The sequence below is a fragment of the Panthera uncia genome, chromosome F1 (genome assembly GCF_023721935.1).
Source record: "Panthera uncia isolate 11264 chromosome F1, Puncia_PCG_1.0, whole genome shotgun sequence".
Lineage (NCBI taxonomy): Eukaryota > Metazoa > Chordata > Mammalia > Carnivora > Felidae > Panthera > Panthera uncia.
The window spans coordinates 15,354,064-15,369,439 of record NC_064813.1 but is presented as its reverse complement, the minus strand read 5'-3'; the positions used below and the strand labels follow the sequence as shown (position 1 = coordinate 15,369,439).

Sequence of the window (15,376 nt, the reverse complement as noted above, 5' to 3'; positions counted from 1 at the left end):
ATCCTGACTTCTTTCAAATCAATTAACTGATGGCATTCTCTTACCTAAGCTGGTCATCAAATTACAGGAACAGATTTACATTCCATAATTTAGGGAGTTTCTTCTGCAGGGCATTAACAAGGAAGAATGCAGCATTCTACACTGGTAGGTGGTAGTGGGATGGGAGACCAATTTTAGGGCAGGATTAAGCCGACACTGCACAAACTACACTGGAGAGACAGAGAACTCGGGTCCAAGATGATATTACCAAGCCACTGCATCAACCAGTCTTGGAGCCCACCCCGACCTCTGGCCTTCTGGTTATGTAAATAAAAGATTTCCATGTTGATTATGCTAGTCTGAGTCAGGACTTTCAGCCCAAAGCATTCTGATACCAAAAACATGGTAGTTAAAATGTGAAATGGTAAAATCAGCCACGCATTCTAAATTTCCTAACCAACTTGAATTTAGAAATTTACTCTTGCTTTGACTAGTAAATTAGTCTTTTTTAAAAAAATATTTTTAAAAAATGTTTATTTACTTTGATTTGAGAGACAGAGTGTAAGTAGAAGAGGAGCTAGGTGGTGGGGGGAGAGTGAATCTGAAGCAGAGCTTCGTGGGGCTTGATCTCAAAAACTGGGAGATTATGACCTGAGCTGAAATCTAGAGACGCTTAACCAACTGAGCCACCCAGGCACCCCCAACTACTCTTGTATACAGAGGGTCTTCCTCCATTATTATCATATTTTCTAAACATGGCACTGATAGATTTAAGATCATGGTCCGAATGTGTGGCTTTTCTTTCAAATTAAATGAAAATGTGAGAAGACTAGATACTGTTCTTTACTGACTGTTCAATTCCCACTAGGCTGTTATATTCACTTTTCAAATACTGTGTTTCTTTGACACCAGATATATGAGGGTGCTTAATAAAAATGCAGGTTCCTGAGGTGCTAGAGAATCAGAATCTCTGGTGATATGACTCTAGAATCTGTATTTAGCAAGCAGGTAATTTTAAACACATTAAAATGTGAATAAATAGCTGACTTAATAAAATCTAATAAAATAAAAATCTCTTTTTCAGTGGAAGTCAGTTTTTACAAAAAGAATATACTGACCTAAGTTGAAGGGAAATTAACAGAGTGGGGAAAGCAAGAATTCAAAATGCAGCTATAAAGGGAAAAAAAAGTAAAACATATAAACATATTGTCAAACATATAAATTAAACAAGAAGGATTCACTTACCCAAAATGTCAATAAATCTAAACAATTCTACAAGGCAAACATCAGATATTATGGAATCAGTTTAAGAAACTATAATTACTACAATTGAATCTCTACATAGTGAGAAGAAAAAAACTGCTATAATAAATTTTCAATTATTGTTATTTTACATTCTGGGGAAAGGAACAGCATTTATTTCAGAGACAGATGCTGCTTTTGAGAAAACAAGTATTTAGGCCCTTTAATTATGAAAGGCAAGGTGAGGTCCCCCTAGAATGACAAAGACCATCAGAAGGGTTTTGCTTACAGGTTTTGTTTTGTTTTGAAATTGAAATTGCATTTGAGTACCATCAGGAGGGCTTGTACTCTTAGTTCGCCACAGTCCCTACCACTCTGTCTTATGTGAAGCCATGCCACACATTCAATATGATCTAAAGATGTAAGATTTTGTTTTTTAACTGCTTCTACTAGAGATATCAGGATTGTAACAAAGAGACTAAACTGCTCACTATAATAAAGTAACAATAATTGAGAAGGGAGAATTATAACACAGGGGAAAGGAAAGGGGGGCACTGATAAAAATGGTGGCAGGTTGTGATCTAAGGGGAGACAGCCAGTAAGAAAATAATGAATAGTCAAAAAACTTCATTATCCCTAAATTTTCAGTAAAAACCTGAAGTTTCCAATGGCAGTGGTTAATGAAGGTAAAGAAAGAGATACTGGGTATGGAGTATTTCCAAAATGAAGTTTGCCTGTGACAAGAAGAGACCTTTAATGTCAGTTTAAAGTGGAAGAAGACTAGAAAATGATATATACTAAAATGAAGAATGAGAAACAGGGAGCAATTTAAAAAAATAATAGAGAATAAATGATGGTGCGAGATCCTTGAAGAGGGGGAGTATACAGAACCAAAATACAGAGGAATGACTCTTTGACAAAAGGTAGAAAGGCTTACATAAGAGATCAGAGGAAGGGAGTAAGGGGGCGGAAATAATGAGGAAACAGATACATTTATTTTGTGGTAAGGAGGTATCAGGGCCTTGGGAAAGTTCATACCTGATGGCCTCTATTTTTTCTGTGAAGTTGGGGGAGCAGGCCATTGCTGCCAGTGAGAGGGGTAGTGACAGGGTCATGAGAGAATGCATGAAGGTGTGACACAGCTGCTTCAGGCAGTGAGTACGCGTTAACTGGGGAATGGGTAAGCATTAACCAGGGACCTACAGATTTACTGTTGGATAACACTGTTGGCTCAAATAACATATGTTTTAATTGTTTATTTTTTATTTATCATTCTGAGAGACAGAGGAGAGAGAGAAAGTAGGGGGTGGGGGTAAAGAGAGAAGGGGAGAGAGAATGCCAAGCAGGCTCCACGCTGTCAGGGCAGAGCCTGATGCAGGGCTCAATCCCATAAGCTGTGAGGTCATGACCTGAGCTAAAATCAAGAGTTGGATGCTTAGCTGACTGAGCCACCCAGGCACCCCTGGCTCAAATATTAAAGATTCTGATTAAAGTAGCATGAATTCCCCATGGCTTCTTTTTTCTAGCAGTAATCAGCAGTCCAAATCAAGGAATATAAATGCTTGCACTAATCAAGAGTTGGGAGATGCCACACAATCTAGGGAGTTACGTGATGGCTAGAAAATGGTTGAAGTGGTTGCAGAAGCAGTAGGGGCAAAGGCATGTTGAACTGATAGAGTGGCATTCCAGAGGTTATTCTCAGAAAACAAGTTATGAAGACTTATTATCCCAGAGAGAAAGTTTTTCTCAGTGTGAATAGGAATGAATAGTCAAAATAAGTAAAGGTGAAAGTCATAAGAATGTATGTATGTATCTATGTATCTGTTTATTTATCAAAAAATGTTTAATGTTTATTTCTGAGAGAGAGACAGAGACAGAGACAGAGCATGAGCAGGGGCAGAGAGAGAGGGAGACACAGAATCTGAAACAGGCTCCAGGTTCTGAGCTGTCAGCACAGAGCCTGACGTGGGGCTTGAACTAAGGAACAGTGAGATCATGACCTGAGCTGAAGTTGGACGCTCAACCAACTGAGCGCCCCACAAGAATGTATTTATTTATGTTTGTACTCTATAGTTAAGAGTTTGTTTTAAAAGTCCCAACAATCTAGGAAGTCAAGGAAATGTGGGGTAGATAAAGAGGTGGGTAATTTCCACGAACACTGATACCTCTACCCACCCAAAATGTGTAAGCCACCCTCAAATTTCAGGGCTACCATGTCACACATTCCTTAGACCTTTTACTCCAAAAGTAATATTCTTAGTTGAGGAAAGAGCCATTTTCTATAAAAAGTTTAGAAAACACAGTCTCTGCTTCTAAAGCATTTATAATCAAGTTTTGTCTCCTAGTCCAAAGACCTGCAAATCTTTTCTTAGCCTGGAATTGTGCTCCCTACCTAAATGAACATCTCTCCCTTTATACTTCAAAAGTTCATTCGGAAATTAACAGCCTTCTCTTAAAAAAACAAACAAACAAAAAAGATTCAGCTAAACTGACCATTATTTAAAGTCCTAAGCAGGCTCGAAAAAAGAGAAAACTACAGATAGTAGTATAAAAACCCTTAAGACAGAAATAATAGCCCAAAGTGCCAGCTCTGCTTACCAGGAGGGCACCCACTAGCACTACATAAATTCCATACCTGATTCCATACCAGGAAGCCAGGCTGTAACCCCTTAATCTGAAAACAGGTCATAAATGCTTTAGCCCTAAAATACCTCATCCCTGCTTATCGGGTAAAATGAATATCAGGATTGGTCCAGCCATCAAGGCATGAAGGAGGAAGAGCATGCAAACAAGCTAGCCTCCCTTTACGTCAGGACAGCCAGGGCCTCCCTAGGATACCTCTTAGCAGCTTCTGCTGACATTTCATTGGCAGCACTGTGTTATACGGCCATCTCAAATGCAAAGAAGAGGATGATACCAAGCATAATATTTTATGTTCCTGTTTCTATATAGTAAAGGAAAGGAAGAACAGTTGTTCAGCAAGCTAACCTACAGTGCATGCCACACCAAGGAAGAGTCATTTTACACTAGCAGGTACATTTTACACTACTATTTTTAAACATGCATTTTAGACGGATTAAAATAAATAGGAAATTCTAAAGATATGAGACCTGAATGGGATTGTTATTGTTGTTTGAAGCAAGGAGAAGCTCATCTGATCTTGAGGTTCTGTCCTTGGCATCCCCCTTTTCTGTTCTACCCTCATTCATGCCTACAACTTCAAGAACATTCTGTGGGCTGCTGATGCGCAATTTTTTGCATCTCTTCTGCTCTCTTGTGTCCCAAACCCATATTCCAGTTATATGCTGGCTATCTCTGTTGGCTGGTTTCCTAGACATAACAATCTTAAAACGTATGAAAGAGAAACTATTTCTGGCTTACTGAAACCTGTTGGTGCCTCTTCCTGTATTTTTGATCTCATCATGGCAGCACCTGGTTTCCCAAGCTGAAATCCTTGGAGTCATTTATGCTGCTACCTTTTCCTTATTCTATATCCACCAAATCCTTTTGATGTCACTATTAGACAAAGTCTTAATTCCATCCTCTTCTCTCAATCCCCACTGCCACAGATCTACTTCCAGTCGTCGTCAGGTTTCACCTAAACCATCACAACTCCTGTAATTAGTTTCTTCGCCATCATTTCTTCCCTCTTTCCAGTCTATGCCCTTTCCTCCCAAAGATCAGCCCCAAGAACAAATCTAATCTATATAACAATGTACACTGGTTCTTAAATACCTAGAGGATAAAGCTGAACTCTTTCCCATGGTTGCAGCCTAATTCTCTATGATTTTTCCCTGTTTCACTTTTTCTGCCCCCACATGCTCTACACTGCAGATATACTCACCATTCCATTCATGTCATATACTTGCAGGTCTTGGTGTCTTTTTTTGAGGTGGGGGCACAGCACAGATGTTCCTTCTGTTTATGGGGTCTTTAATTAACTTCTTTCTTTAAATTTGTATCTTTTAAAGTACATTCTTTACTTTAAAGCAAATCCTTATCCTTTCTATAAGATCCAGCTCAAATATCACCATCTCTGTGAAGCTCTCCTCATCTTCACAGAGCAGAAGTTCCCTTCTCTATGTTTACATCTCTATTAAAATTCTGTTCATGTTGTAGTATGGTGTCTATTCACGTGTCTTTCCATCTCTTCATCTGCATATATACAGTATATGGGCATATAATCAGTTCTATAGAAATGTTTGGCGAGTGAACGAATCAATTCCTAATAAAATCAGTCTCAGTTTCCTATTTATATATTTAAGGAAGGAAATAATTACATTGCAAAATGATTTAGTATCTCTAAATGAAATACATGATTAAAAAATAATATCTTAGGGGTGCCTGGGTGGCTCAGTCCATTAAGCATCCAACTTCAACTCAGGTCATGATCTTGCAGTTTGTGGGTTCAAGCCCCATATCGGGTTCTGTGCTGACAGCTCAGAGCCTGGAGCCTGCTTTGGATCTGTCTCTCCTCCTCTCTTTGCCCCTTCCCTGCTCACGTTCTGTCTCTCTATCTCAAAAATAAATAAACATTAAAAAATAATATGTTGGGAAACAGGCATATTTTTGGTGAGACTAGATTGGTATAATCTCTAAGGAAGGAAATTTGTCAATATTTACCAAAATTTAAAAACACACATACTCTTTGGGCAATTCTACATCTAAGAATTTATTCTATGCATACACATTTGGGCAAAAACAACTGGCAAGGATATTCACTGCAGACTGGTTGTAATAGCAAAATATTGAAATAGCTTTAAGTGTCTCCGAAAAGGACTGGTTAACTATATGGCACTTACAGACAATGAAATACTAAGTAGCTAGCAAAAAGAATAAGGTGGGTCTATATGTACTTGTCATAATCTACAAGATAATGTGTGAAGTGAAAAAAGAAAGATATAGTAGAATGTGCGTGGTATGCTGACATTAGTGTTTTTAGAAAAGGAGAGTTGTTGTGTATGCTTGTATGTCCATTATGTTTATGAAAAATGAATAAGAAACTGTTTGTAGTGGTTGCCTATAAAGAGAACTGGGAGCTGGGGTCAGCATTGGGAGACTTACTTTTCACTGACCATCTTATTGTATCTTTTACATTTTGTATCTGTACACATAATGGCTATTTAAATGAATTCGATAAAGCTTTACTAGTAAGATGTCAATCAATTTCATAAAACTTTGTAATTAAGCATTAAAATACCTTTAACGAACTTGTTTTCAGCCTTTTCTTGTTCATATTTTTTGGCAGGTAGCACGCAGGGAAAAAGCCTGCAGGTACTGTTTAGTCATTTAAATGATTATTCAGGAATCATTAGGCACCAGGGATGCAAAGGTATAGAAGACTCAAAATTCTCTAGTAGGGAGAATAAACGTGTATTCAAATAATCTTAATAGAGTTACTTCTTATTCAAAGCTTCTCCAATAGCAGCTAAGTATAAAACCAACATTACTGCACAGAGACTGCCTTCTGGGCTGCAGCTACAAGAATGACAGCCAAGCAGGGAAAGGTAAGCAAATGTAAAATTAAATCCGAGATCAATGGGTAGGCCAGGCTCTGGCCAAGTGATGGTGATGAAGAAAGAGCTGTAGTTTGACAATTAATGGCACAAGAATTCTCTCAACATGATTTTGAATAACTGGCAGTATTATATAATAAAGCAAGAAAAAAAAGCATGTAGATATGAGTGATTAAGTGAATATTTTATATAGAAATTACTGATAAACCAAAGACATTCCCACGCTGTGCCTTCTCTTTTTAAAAAATAATAAGCTCTTATTTTAGCAATTACATAAGATATGACATTTATGGCAGGTGAGGAACAGAAGCAATGAGGAAGAGAAGCAATCAGTGGTTTTTGCAACCATGATAAAGGATAAAGTGGTAAAGCATTTAATAGATGTTAATTTCTTCATGTACTCTGCAGTCAAATATTATTCCTACATGAAGTTTGATACAAATAAGATACTGACATTTGTTACATCATATCATCTTTAATCTGGAGATCTCAAAGCATTTGAAAGCATTCATTAGTTCCCAATATCCTGGTCAGATACATTAGAAAAATAAGTTGGGACACAGAGAAGGTAAACAGTTCAAGGTCAATCAAAAAATCAATAACAGATTTGGAAAACAATATATATTCTTGTTCCTGGTCCTAAGTCATAAGTCATACCCCCATCATTTAATGTTTCTTCTCCTAAAATGTTTTCTTCTCTTCTCTGGCTCTGCCAGAGCCATTTCTCTTTGATGCTAAGTAACAAATGATTACATACAGTTCAATAAATGTGAAATGAGTTTAAAGAACAAAGAAAAAGAACTGGGCTGATTTTGTTTTGATGACTCTAGATCTATTTGTTAGAAAATATTAAGAAAAAACATTATCAACTTTAGAATTGGGAGGGCTTATGATTGTCTATATAATCTTACACTCTGCTCCATTTTTCTATGGGTTAAGTTATTATGTCCACTACCTTTTTCAGTCCCCCAAGAATCTTTCCTGCAATGCAGCTATTTTAATTAACAGAACAAATGTACTATTGATCACCAATAAAATAGGCCAAACCATAATTAGGTATATGTACAGTGTATTACAAATTATTATTATTCTTCAATGGCAACAGAATCTTCTACATTCTATAGAGAATTGAAGACTAAGGAACTCAGAGAGTATCATATCACACTTAATGATTATCACAAAAATTACCATGCAAGAAGGAAAATTTAAATGTTAACAACTACGTAAAATTCATAACGTTCTTTAGACATGTAGGTACTATATCGGGCTCTTATTTAAAATGTGATTAATTCTAGATAATACTTTTGATTTATTTTAGAACAAGAATCATCAGTTCCAGCAGAATTTGGTAAAGTTTGAAAACCCTTTCAAAAAATTAAATGAAGTCCTGAATTATTCCATGTTGAATTTCAATCAGTGAAACTGAAGGTTTTCTTCCTAAAAGCCTACCTGCGCATTGGCTTTCCTTCCATGCACCATGAAAAGTACCCTTCACCACACTCTACAGCCGAACCTAAGACAACAGAAAAGCAGTAACTTAATAAAAAACTATTTCTGATCTTTCCAGTAACAATCTCTATATAATCATTTCGTTCAGTGATAAAAAAAAAAACTTTATATCATATTATACCACAGGCCTTTTGCATCTGCACCGTCATAACCTTAGTGCCTTTAAGATGACTATCCTCAGTCTGGATATAGACATGGAAAGCTAAAACGATTATTAGTGAAAGTGAGGAAAGCGCGCTTATACAGTCCTGATTGCTAGGTTAGTTTTGGCCTCTCCTCAAAAAGTGCTTGAAGACATTTAACTTTTGGCCTCACTATCAAGTATACCTACAGAACACATTTACCCACAGAAGTAATAAGAGGATAGACTGGATAGGGAACACGCTGGCTTAACAACGGATCTGAAGCTTTAACTTGTCCCGAAGTGACAGGAGCAGGGGGCGGCATTTGCCTTTAAAAACAAACGACTCGACTCCGCTTCCGACAGTCGGGCAGCACGAACGGAGCAGAGCTCTGGTTCCAGACTAACATTCTCCTTACAAGCCCTTCGTTCAGTGCCCGAAACAATGTCCACCACCCACTTGGCAAGACCTCGGTAGGTCCCGAGGGTTAAATGGGACGCACAGTACCCATTTCCTTCCCCCAAATTCCAGCTCTTGTCCGGGGAAGCTGTGCAGGGTAAGAACCCCAGCGTCCCCCAGGGCTCCCGGGTAGGGGTGTCAGCCAGCTAGAGCGCAGTCTGGTGCCCCGCGAGGCCCAGCCCCAGCGCCCCAAAAGCCCCGTTTCGGCGCCCACTGACAGGCGGCGGGCGAAGCACGGCCCCCTACCCCACCCGGCAGCTCAGCAACTTAGGACCAGATTTGCAAAGCAAGTTCTGGGCGCTGTCCACTGTCTCCTGCTCTAAGGCGGCTAACTCACCGGCTCTGTCACTTTCTTCTCTGCCGCCGCCCCCTCTCTGCCTGCTCCACTGCCGCCGCTAGCGCAGGCAGGATCAGATCCTCAAACTATTTCCTCCCCACCCCTCTCGTCTCTTCAGCAGCGGAAGCGGTCCTGTTCCTAAATCGTTCCTTCTGGAACTCATACAGCCCGCCAAAAGGTTCCGGCGCGGCTCAGGAAGTAGCCGCGCCCTTTGCTGGAGATTCGGATCGCCTCAAAGACTGCCTGTCCTCTTAGCCGCTTCCTCCAATCCTGAGGATGACCACTTTGCAAGTTCACAGCTGATCTGACAGTATTTGAATACCGAAGTTTCCTTCTTTCTTCTTTGTTTTCCCCACCTGAAGGCAATAGAAAAATGGGTGTAGTCACAAAAAGCTAGGAGTTTTTATTTATCCGTAGCTTGTAGGTCTCCTATTGCACCGTATAGGCACAATGTTGCCCCTCATTGTGGAGTGTATGATTGACGCGTGCGTAGGCGGGGCTGACATATCTCTCTTAGGCTCCTGCAATGTGCAAGCTGCTGGGGATACACAGCCAAATCAGAAATAGACCTGACCTTCCAGATTTCCCACAGTTTAGCTTTCAAGATACCAGAGTTTTATCCAAACACTTCACCAAGGACAAACAGATTAGCAGGAGAAAAACAAAAAGTGTTTGTCCAAACACTTTATGCAGACATTTCAAACACTTCCTCTGTGTGAAAAATTCTTTTTCAATTTGTACTCTGCCCGATTTTACCAGACCACACAGCCATCTCATTTTTTACTACACATTTAGACAATATACAAGTGATAAGGTCGGGGACTCAGTTTCAGTAATATCAGTGAAAGACTGTTGCTGTTTTCCTGATATCTTGTAGGCTAAGCATGAATTTAGCCAGATTTTCTTTAGCTGTTCTTCCCATGGGATTGACATATTTGTCCAGTTGTTTCTGAAAGAGAAAGAATACCTTCTGTTAATTAGGTTGTAGTGGGAAACGTGTCACCTTTAGATCCAGACCCCCATATTTTGAAATCCTAGTGCTGTGACTGACTTTGTGATCTTGGTCAAAGTTCTTAATCTCCTAAGCATTAGTTTTCTTTGTGTAAAAGAATAATAATACCTCTTGTATAAAGTTGTTTTGAGAAAGAAATTATAATGAAGATCATGTTGTGTGTCTGGCACTTAGTAGGTATTCAACAGATGCCAATTTTGTTGCATGCCAAGTACTGCACTAGGCTTTGGAAATACAATCATGAATGAGATAGACAACATCCTAAAGCTCTAGTGATCATTTCTGTGGTTATGGTGGTTGTTTTCCATTATGAGTAGTTGATCTAAATCATCTCCAAGCAAATGACCCAATACTGACTAGTGAGAAATCAGAGGGAATCTAATGGGGACTGGGGACTTCCTAGTAAATTTAGAAGAGATGCAATAAGAGATAGCATCTTTTCTCTCTGGCCGTTGTTGTGTCTGGATGTGACAACTGGCACCACTACAACCATTTTGCAACCATGAGAGAAGCCAGAGGAGAGTGAAGCTAGAGAGTAAGGATGGTAGAACATAGAGGCTGAAAGAATTTGGGTCCTTGAATGTCATTTTTAAACTACTCATCCTTCCTTGCCCAGAGACTGCCCTATTGTTGGACTTCTAGTCATGTAAGATAATAAATTTCACATTTTAAAGTGAGTTGGGGGTTTCTAATACCTGCAGCCAGAAGCATACTAATTCATGTAAAAGGATATAGACAATAAACAAGTAAATAAGCAAAATAATTCCAGTCAGTGGCAAATGCTAGTAAGGAAGAAGATAAACAGGGTGATGTTAGGGAGAGTGATTAGTTAAGGCAAGGAGAGGCTACTTTATTTTTTTATTTTTATTTAAAAAAATTTTAATGTTTACTATTTATTTTTGAGAGAGAGAGACAGAATGAGAGTGGGGGAGGAGCAGAGAGAGAGAGGGAGATACAGAATCCGAAGCAGCTCCAGGCTCTGAGCTGTCAGCACAGAGCCCCACGCGGGGCTTGAACCCACGAACTGCAAGATCATGACCTGAGCTGAAGTCCCACGCTTAACCAACTGAGCCACCCAGGCGCCCCTATTTATTTATTTTTATTAAAAATTTTTTATTTGAGAATAGGTAACACAATGTTACATTACTTTTCAGTGTACAACATAGTAATTCAATATCTCTATACATTATGCTATGCTTACTACAAGTGTAGCTATTATCTGTCCTGTTACATCACTATTACAATATCATTGACTATATTCCCTATGCTGTACCTTTTGTTCCCATGACATTCATTCCAGAATTGTTGCCTGTATCTCTAACTCCTCTTCATCCATTTTACCCATTTCCCCATGCTCCTTCCCTCTGGCAACCATCACTTTGTTCTCTGTATTTATACGTCTGATTCTGCTTATTTTTTGTTTATTTGTTTTGTTTTTTAGATTCTACATATGAGTGAAATCATATGGTATTTGTCTTTCTTGGTCTTATTTCATTTAGCATAAAATCCTCAAGGTTCATCCATGGGGAGAGGCTACGTTATTTCTGTTGTTGTTATTTTTAAATATTTATTTTTGAGAGACAGTGAGAGAGAGTATGCTCACACGCGAGCAGGGGAAAGGCAGACAGAGAGGGAGACAGAGGCTTGGAAGTGGGCTCTGCACTGATAGCAGAGAGCTTAATGCCGGGCTCGAACTAACGAAAGGTGAGATGATGACCTGAGCCAAAGTCAGATCTTTTTTAAAAATTATTATTAATTTATTTTCAAGTTAGTTAACATACAGTGTCGTCTTGGCTTCAGAAGTAGAACCCAGTGATTCATCTCTTACATATAACGTCGAGTGCTTATTCCAAAAAGTGCCCTCCTTAATGCCAGTCACCCACTTAACACGCCCCTCCACCCCCACCCCCATCAACCCTCACTCTGTTCTCTGTATTTAAGAGTCTTATGCCTCCCTCTTGGTTTTTATCGTATTTTTCCTTCCCTTCCCCTATGTTCGTCTGTTGAATCTCTCAAATCCCACATACGAGTGAAATCATATATTTCTGACTTATTTCAGTTAGCGTAATACCCTCCAGTTCCACCCACATTGTTGCAAATGGCAAGATTTCATTCTTTTTCATTGCCGAGTGGTATTCCATTGTATGTATATGTATACATATACATATGCAAGTGGTATTCCATTGTGTGTGTGTGTGTGTGTGTGTGTGTGTGTGTGTGTGTGTGTGTATCTTCTTTATCCATTCACATCTTCTTTATCCATTCATTGATGGACATTTGGGCTCTTTCCATAATTTGGCTATTGTCAATAGCACTGCTATAAGCAGTGGGGTGCATGTGCCCCTTTGAATCAGCAGTTTTTCTCCTCTAGATAAATTCCCAGTAGTGCAATTGCTGGGTCATAGGGTAGTTCTATTTTTAATTTTTTGAGGAACCTCCAAATTGTTTTCCAGAGCAGCTGCACCAGTTTGCATTCCCACCAACAGTGCAAAAGGGTTCCTCTTTCTCCACATCCTCACCAACATCTGTTTCCTGAGTTGTTAATTTCAGCCATTCTGACAGGTGTGAGATGGTATCTCATTGTGGTTTTGATTTGTATTTCCCTGATGATGAATGATGTGGAGCATCTTTTCATGTATGCTTGCCATTTGGATGTCTTCTTTGGAGAAGTGTCTATTCATGTCTTCTGCCCATTTCTTTACTGGATTATTTGGTTTTTGTGTGTTGAGTTTGGTAAGTTCTTTATAGATTTTGGATACTAATCCTTTATCCAATATGTCTGATATATCTTCTCCCATTCTGTTGGTTCCCTTTTAGTTTTGTTGATTGTTTCCTTTGCTGTACAGAAGTTTTTTATCTTGATGAAGTTCCAATAGTTCATTTTTGCTTTTATTTCTTTTGCCTTTGGAGACATGTAAAGTATGAAGTTGCTGTGGCCGAGGTCAAAGAGGTTGTTGCCTGTTTTCTTCTGTAGGATTTTGATGGTTTCCTGTCTCAAATTTAGGTCTTTTATTCATTTTGATTTTATTTTTGTGTATGATGTAAGAAAGTGGTTCCAGGTTCATTCTTCTGCATGTCGCTGTCCAGTTCTCCCAGCACCATTTGCTAAAGAGACTGTCTTTTTCCCACTGGATATTCTTTCCTGCTTTGTCAAAGATTAGTTGGCCATGTATTTGTGGGTTCATTTCTGGGTTCTCTATTCTGTTCCATTGATCTGTGTGTCTGTTTTTGTGCCAATACCATATTGTTTTGATGATTACAGCTTTGTAATACAGCTTGAAGTCCAGAATTGTGATGCTTCCAGCTTGGGTGTTCTTTTCTAGGATTGCTTTGGCTATTCAGGGTCTTTTATGGTTCCATACAAATTTCAGGATTGTTTATTCTAGCTCTGTGAAGAATGCTGGTGGTATTTTGATAGGGATGGCATTGAATGTGTAGATGACTTTGGGTAGTATCAACATTTTAATGATAATTTGTTCTTCCAATCCATGAGCATGGAATGTTTTTCCATTTCTTTGTGTCTTCAATTTCTTTCATAAGCTTTCTATACTTTTCAGCGTACAGATCTTTTACCTCTTTGGTTAGGTTTATTCCTAGGTATTTTATGGTTCTTGGTGCAATTGTAAATGGTATCGATTCCTTGATATCTCTTTCTGTTGCTTCATAATTGGTGTATACAAATGCAGCCACTTTCTATATGTTGATTTTATATCTTGTGACTCGGCTGAATTCATGTATCAGTTCTCGCAGTTTTTTGGTGGTGTCTTTCGGGTTTTCCATGCAGAGTATCATGTCATCTGCAAAGAGTGAAAGTTTGACTTCTTTGCCAATTTGGAGGCCTTTTATTTCATTTTGTTGTCTGATTGCTGAAGCTAGGACTTCCAATACTATGTTGAACAACAGTGCTGAGAATGGACACCCCTGTCTCATTCCTGATCTTATGCGGGAAGCTCTCAGTTTTCCCCCACTAACGATGATATTAGCTGTGGGCCTTTCATGATGTGTGGCTTTTATGATGTTAAGGTATGTTCCTACTATCTCAGCTTTCTTGAGGGTTTTTATCAAGAAAGGATGCCATTTTTGTCAAATGCATTTTCTGCATCTAAGAATCATATGGTTCTTATCCTTTCTTCTATTAATGTGGTGTACCATGTTGATTGATTTGCAAGTACTAAACCAGCCCTGCAGCCCAGGAGTGAATCCCACTTGATCATAGTGAATAATTCTTTTAATGTACTGTTGAATTCAATTTGCTAGCATCTTATTGAGAATTTTTGCATCTGAGTTCATCAGAGATATTGGCTTGCAATTCTCCTTTTTAGTGGGGACTTTGTCTGGATTTGGAATCAAGGTAATGCTGGCCTCACAGAATGAGTTTGGAGGCTTTCCTTCCATTTCTATTTTTTGGAATAGTTCGAGAAGAATAGGTATTAACTTTACTTTAAATGTCTGGTAGATTTCCCCTGGGAAGCCATCTGGCCCAGGACTCTTATTTGTTGGGAGATTTTCGGTAACTGATTCAATTGCTTTGCTGGTTATGGGTCTGTTCAAATTTTCTATTTCTTCCTGTTTGAGTTTTGCTAGGATATGAGTGCCTAGGAATTTTTTCATTTCTTCCAGATTGTCCAGTTTGTTGGCATATAATTTTTCATAGTATTCTCTTATAATTGTTTGTATTTCTGTGGTGTTGGTTGTGATCTCTCCTCTTTCATTCATGGTTTTATCTGTATGGGTCCTCTTTTATTTTTGAGAAGTCTGGCTAGGGATTTATCAATTTTGTTTATTCTTTCAAAAAACCAGCTCTTAGTTTCATTGATCTGTTCTACTGTTTTTTGTTTTTGATTCTATATTGTTTATTTCTGCTCTAATCTTTTTTATTTTTCTTCTTCTTCTGGCTTTGGGCTTTATTTGCTGTGCCTCTTCTAGCTCCTTTAGGTGTAAGGTTAGGTGGTGTATTTAGGACTTTTGTTGCTTTTGAGATAGGCCTAAATTGCAATGTATTTTCCTCTTATGACTGCCTCCCAAAGGGTTTGGGCTGTCATGTTTTCATTTTCATTTGCTTCCATGTATTTTTAAATTTCTTCTTTAATTTCCTGGCTAACCCATTCATTCTTTCATAGGATGTTCTTGAACTTCCATATATTTGGGGGCTTTCTAAATTTTTTCTTGTGGTTGATTTCAAGCTTCATAGTGTTGTTAT

At 38.6% G+C, this 15,376-nt stretch overlaps 1 protein-coding gene and 1 long non-coding RNA gene across 3 annotated transcripts in view; both read right to left on the bottom strand.

The window, feature by feature from the left end:
• The window catches only part of KLHL20 (kelch like family member 20), a 63,985-nt gene extending 54,711 nt beyond the window's left edge, over positions 1-9,274 (bottom strand). Inside the window, exons 1-2 of the mRNA XM_049633979.1 lie at positions 9,165-9,274; positions 8,187-8,250 (exon numbers count right to left, since the gene is read on the bottom strand). Of these exons, the coding sequence (XP_049489936.1) occupies positions 8,187-8,209 (23 nt within the window). The 5' untranslated portion in view covers positions 8,210-8,250; positions 9,165-9,274. The remainder of the gene's footprint in view (positions 1-8,186; positions 8,251-9,164) is intronic.
• Positions 9,275-9,937: 663 nt separating this feature from the next.
• The window catches only part of LOC125925172 (uncharacterized), a 31,040-nt gene continuing 25,601 nt past the window's right edge, over positions 9,938-15,376 (bottom strand). For both annotated transcript variants that reach the window (XR_007458718.1, XR_007458719.1), the window contains exon 3: positions 9,938-10,113. This is a non-coding gene — a long non-coding RNA (uncharacterized LOC125925172). The remainder of the gene's footprint in view (positions 10,114-15,376) is intronic.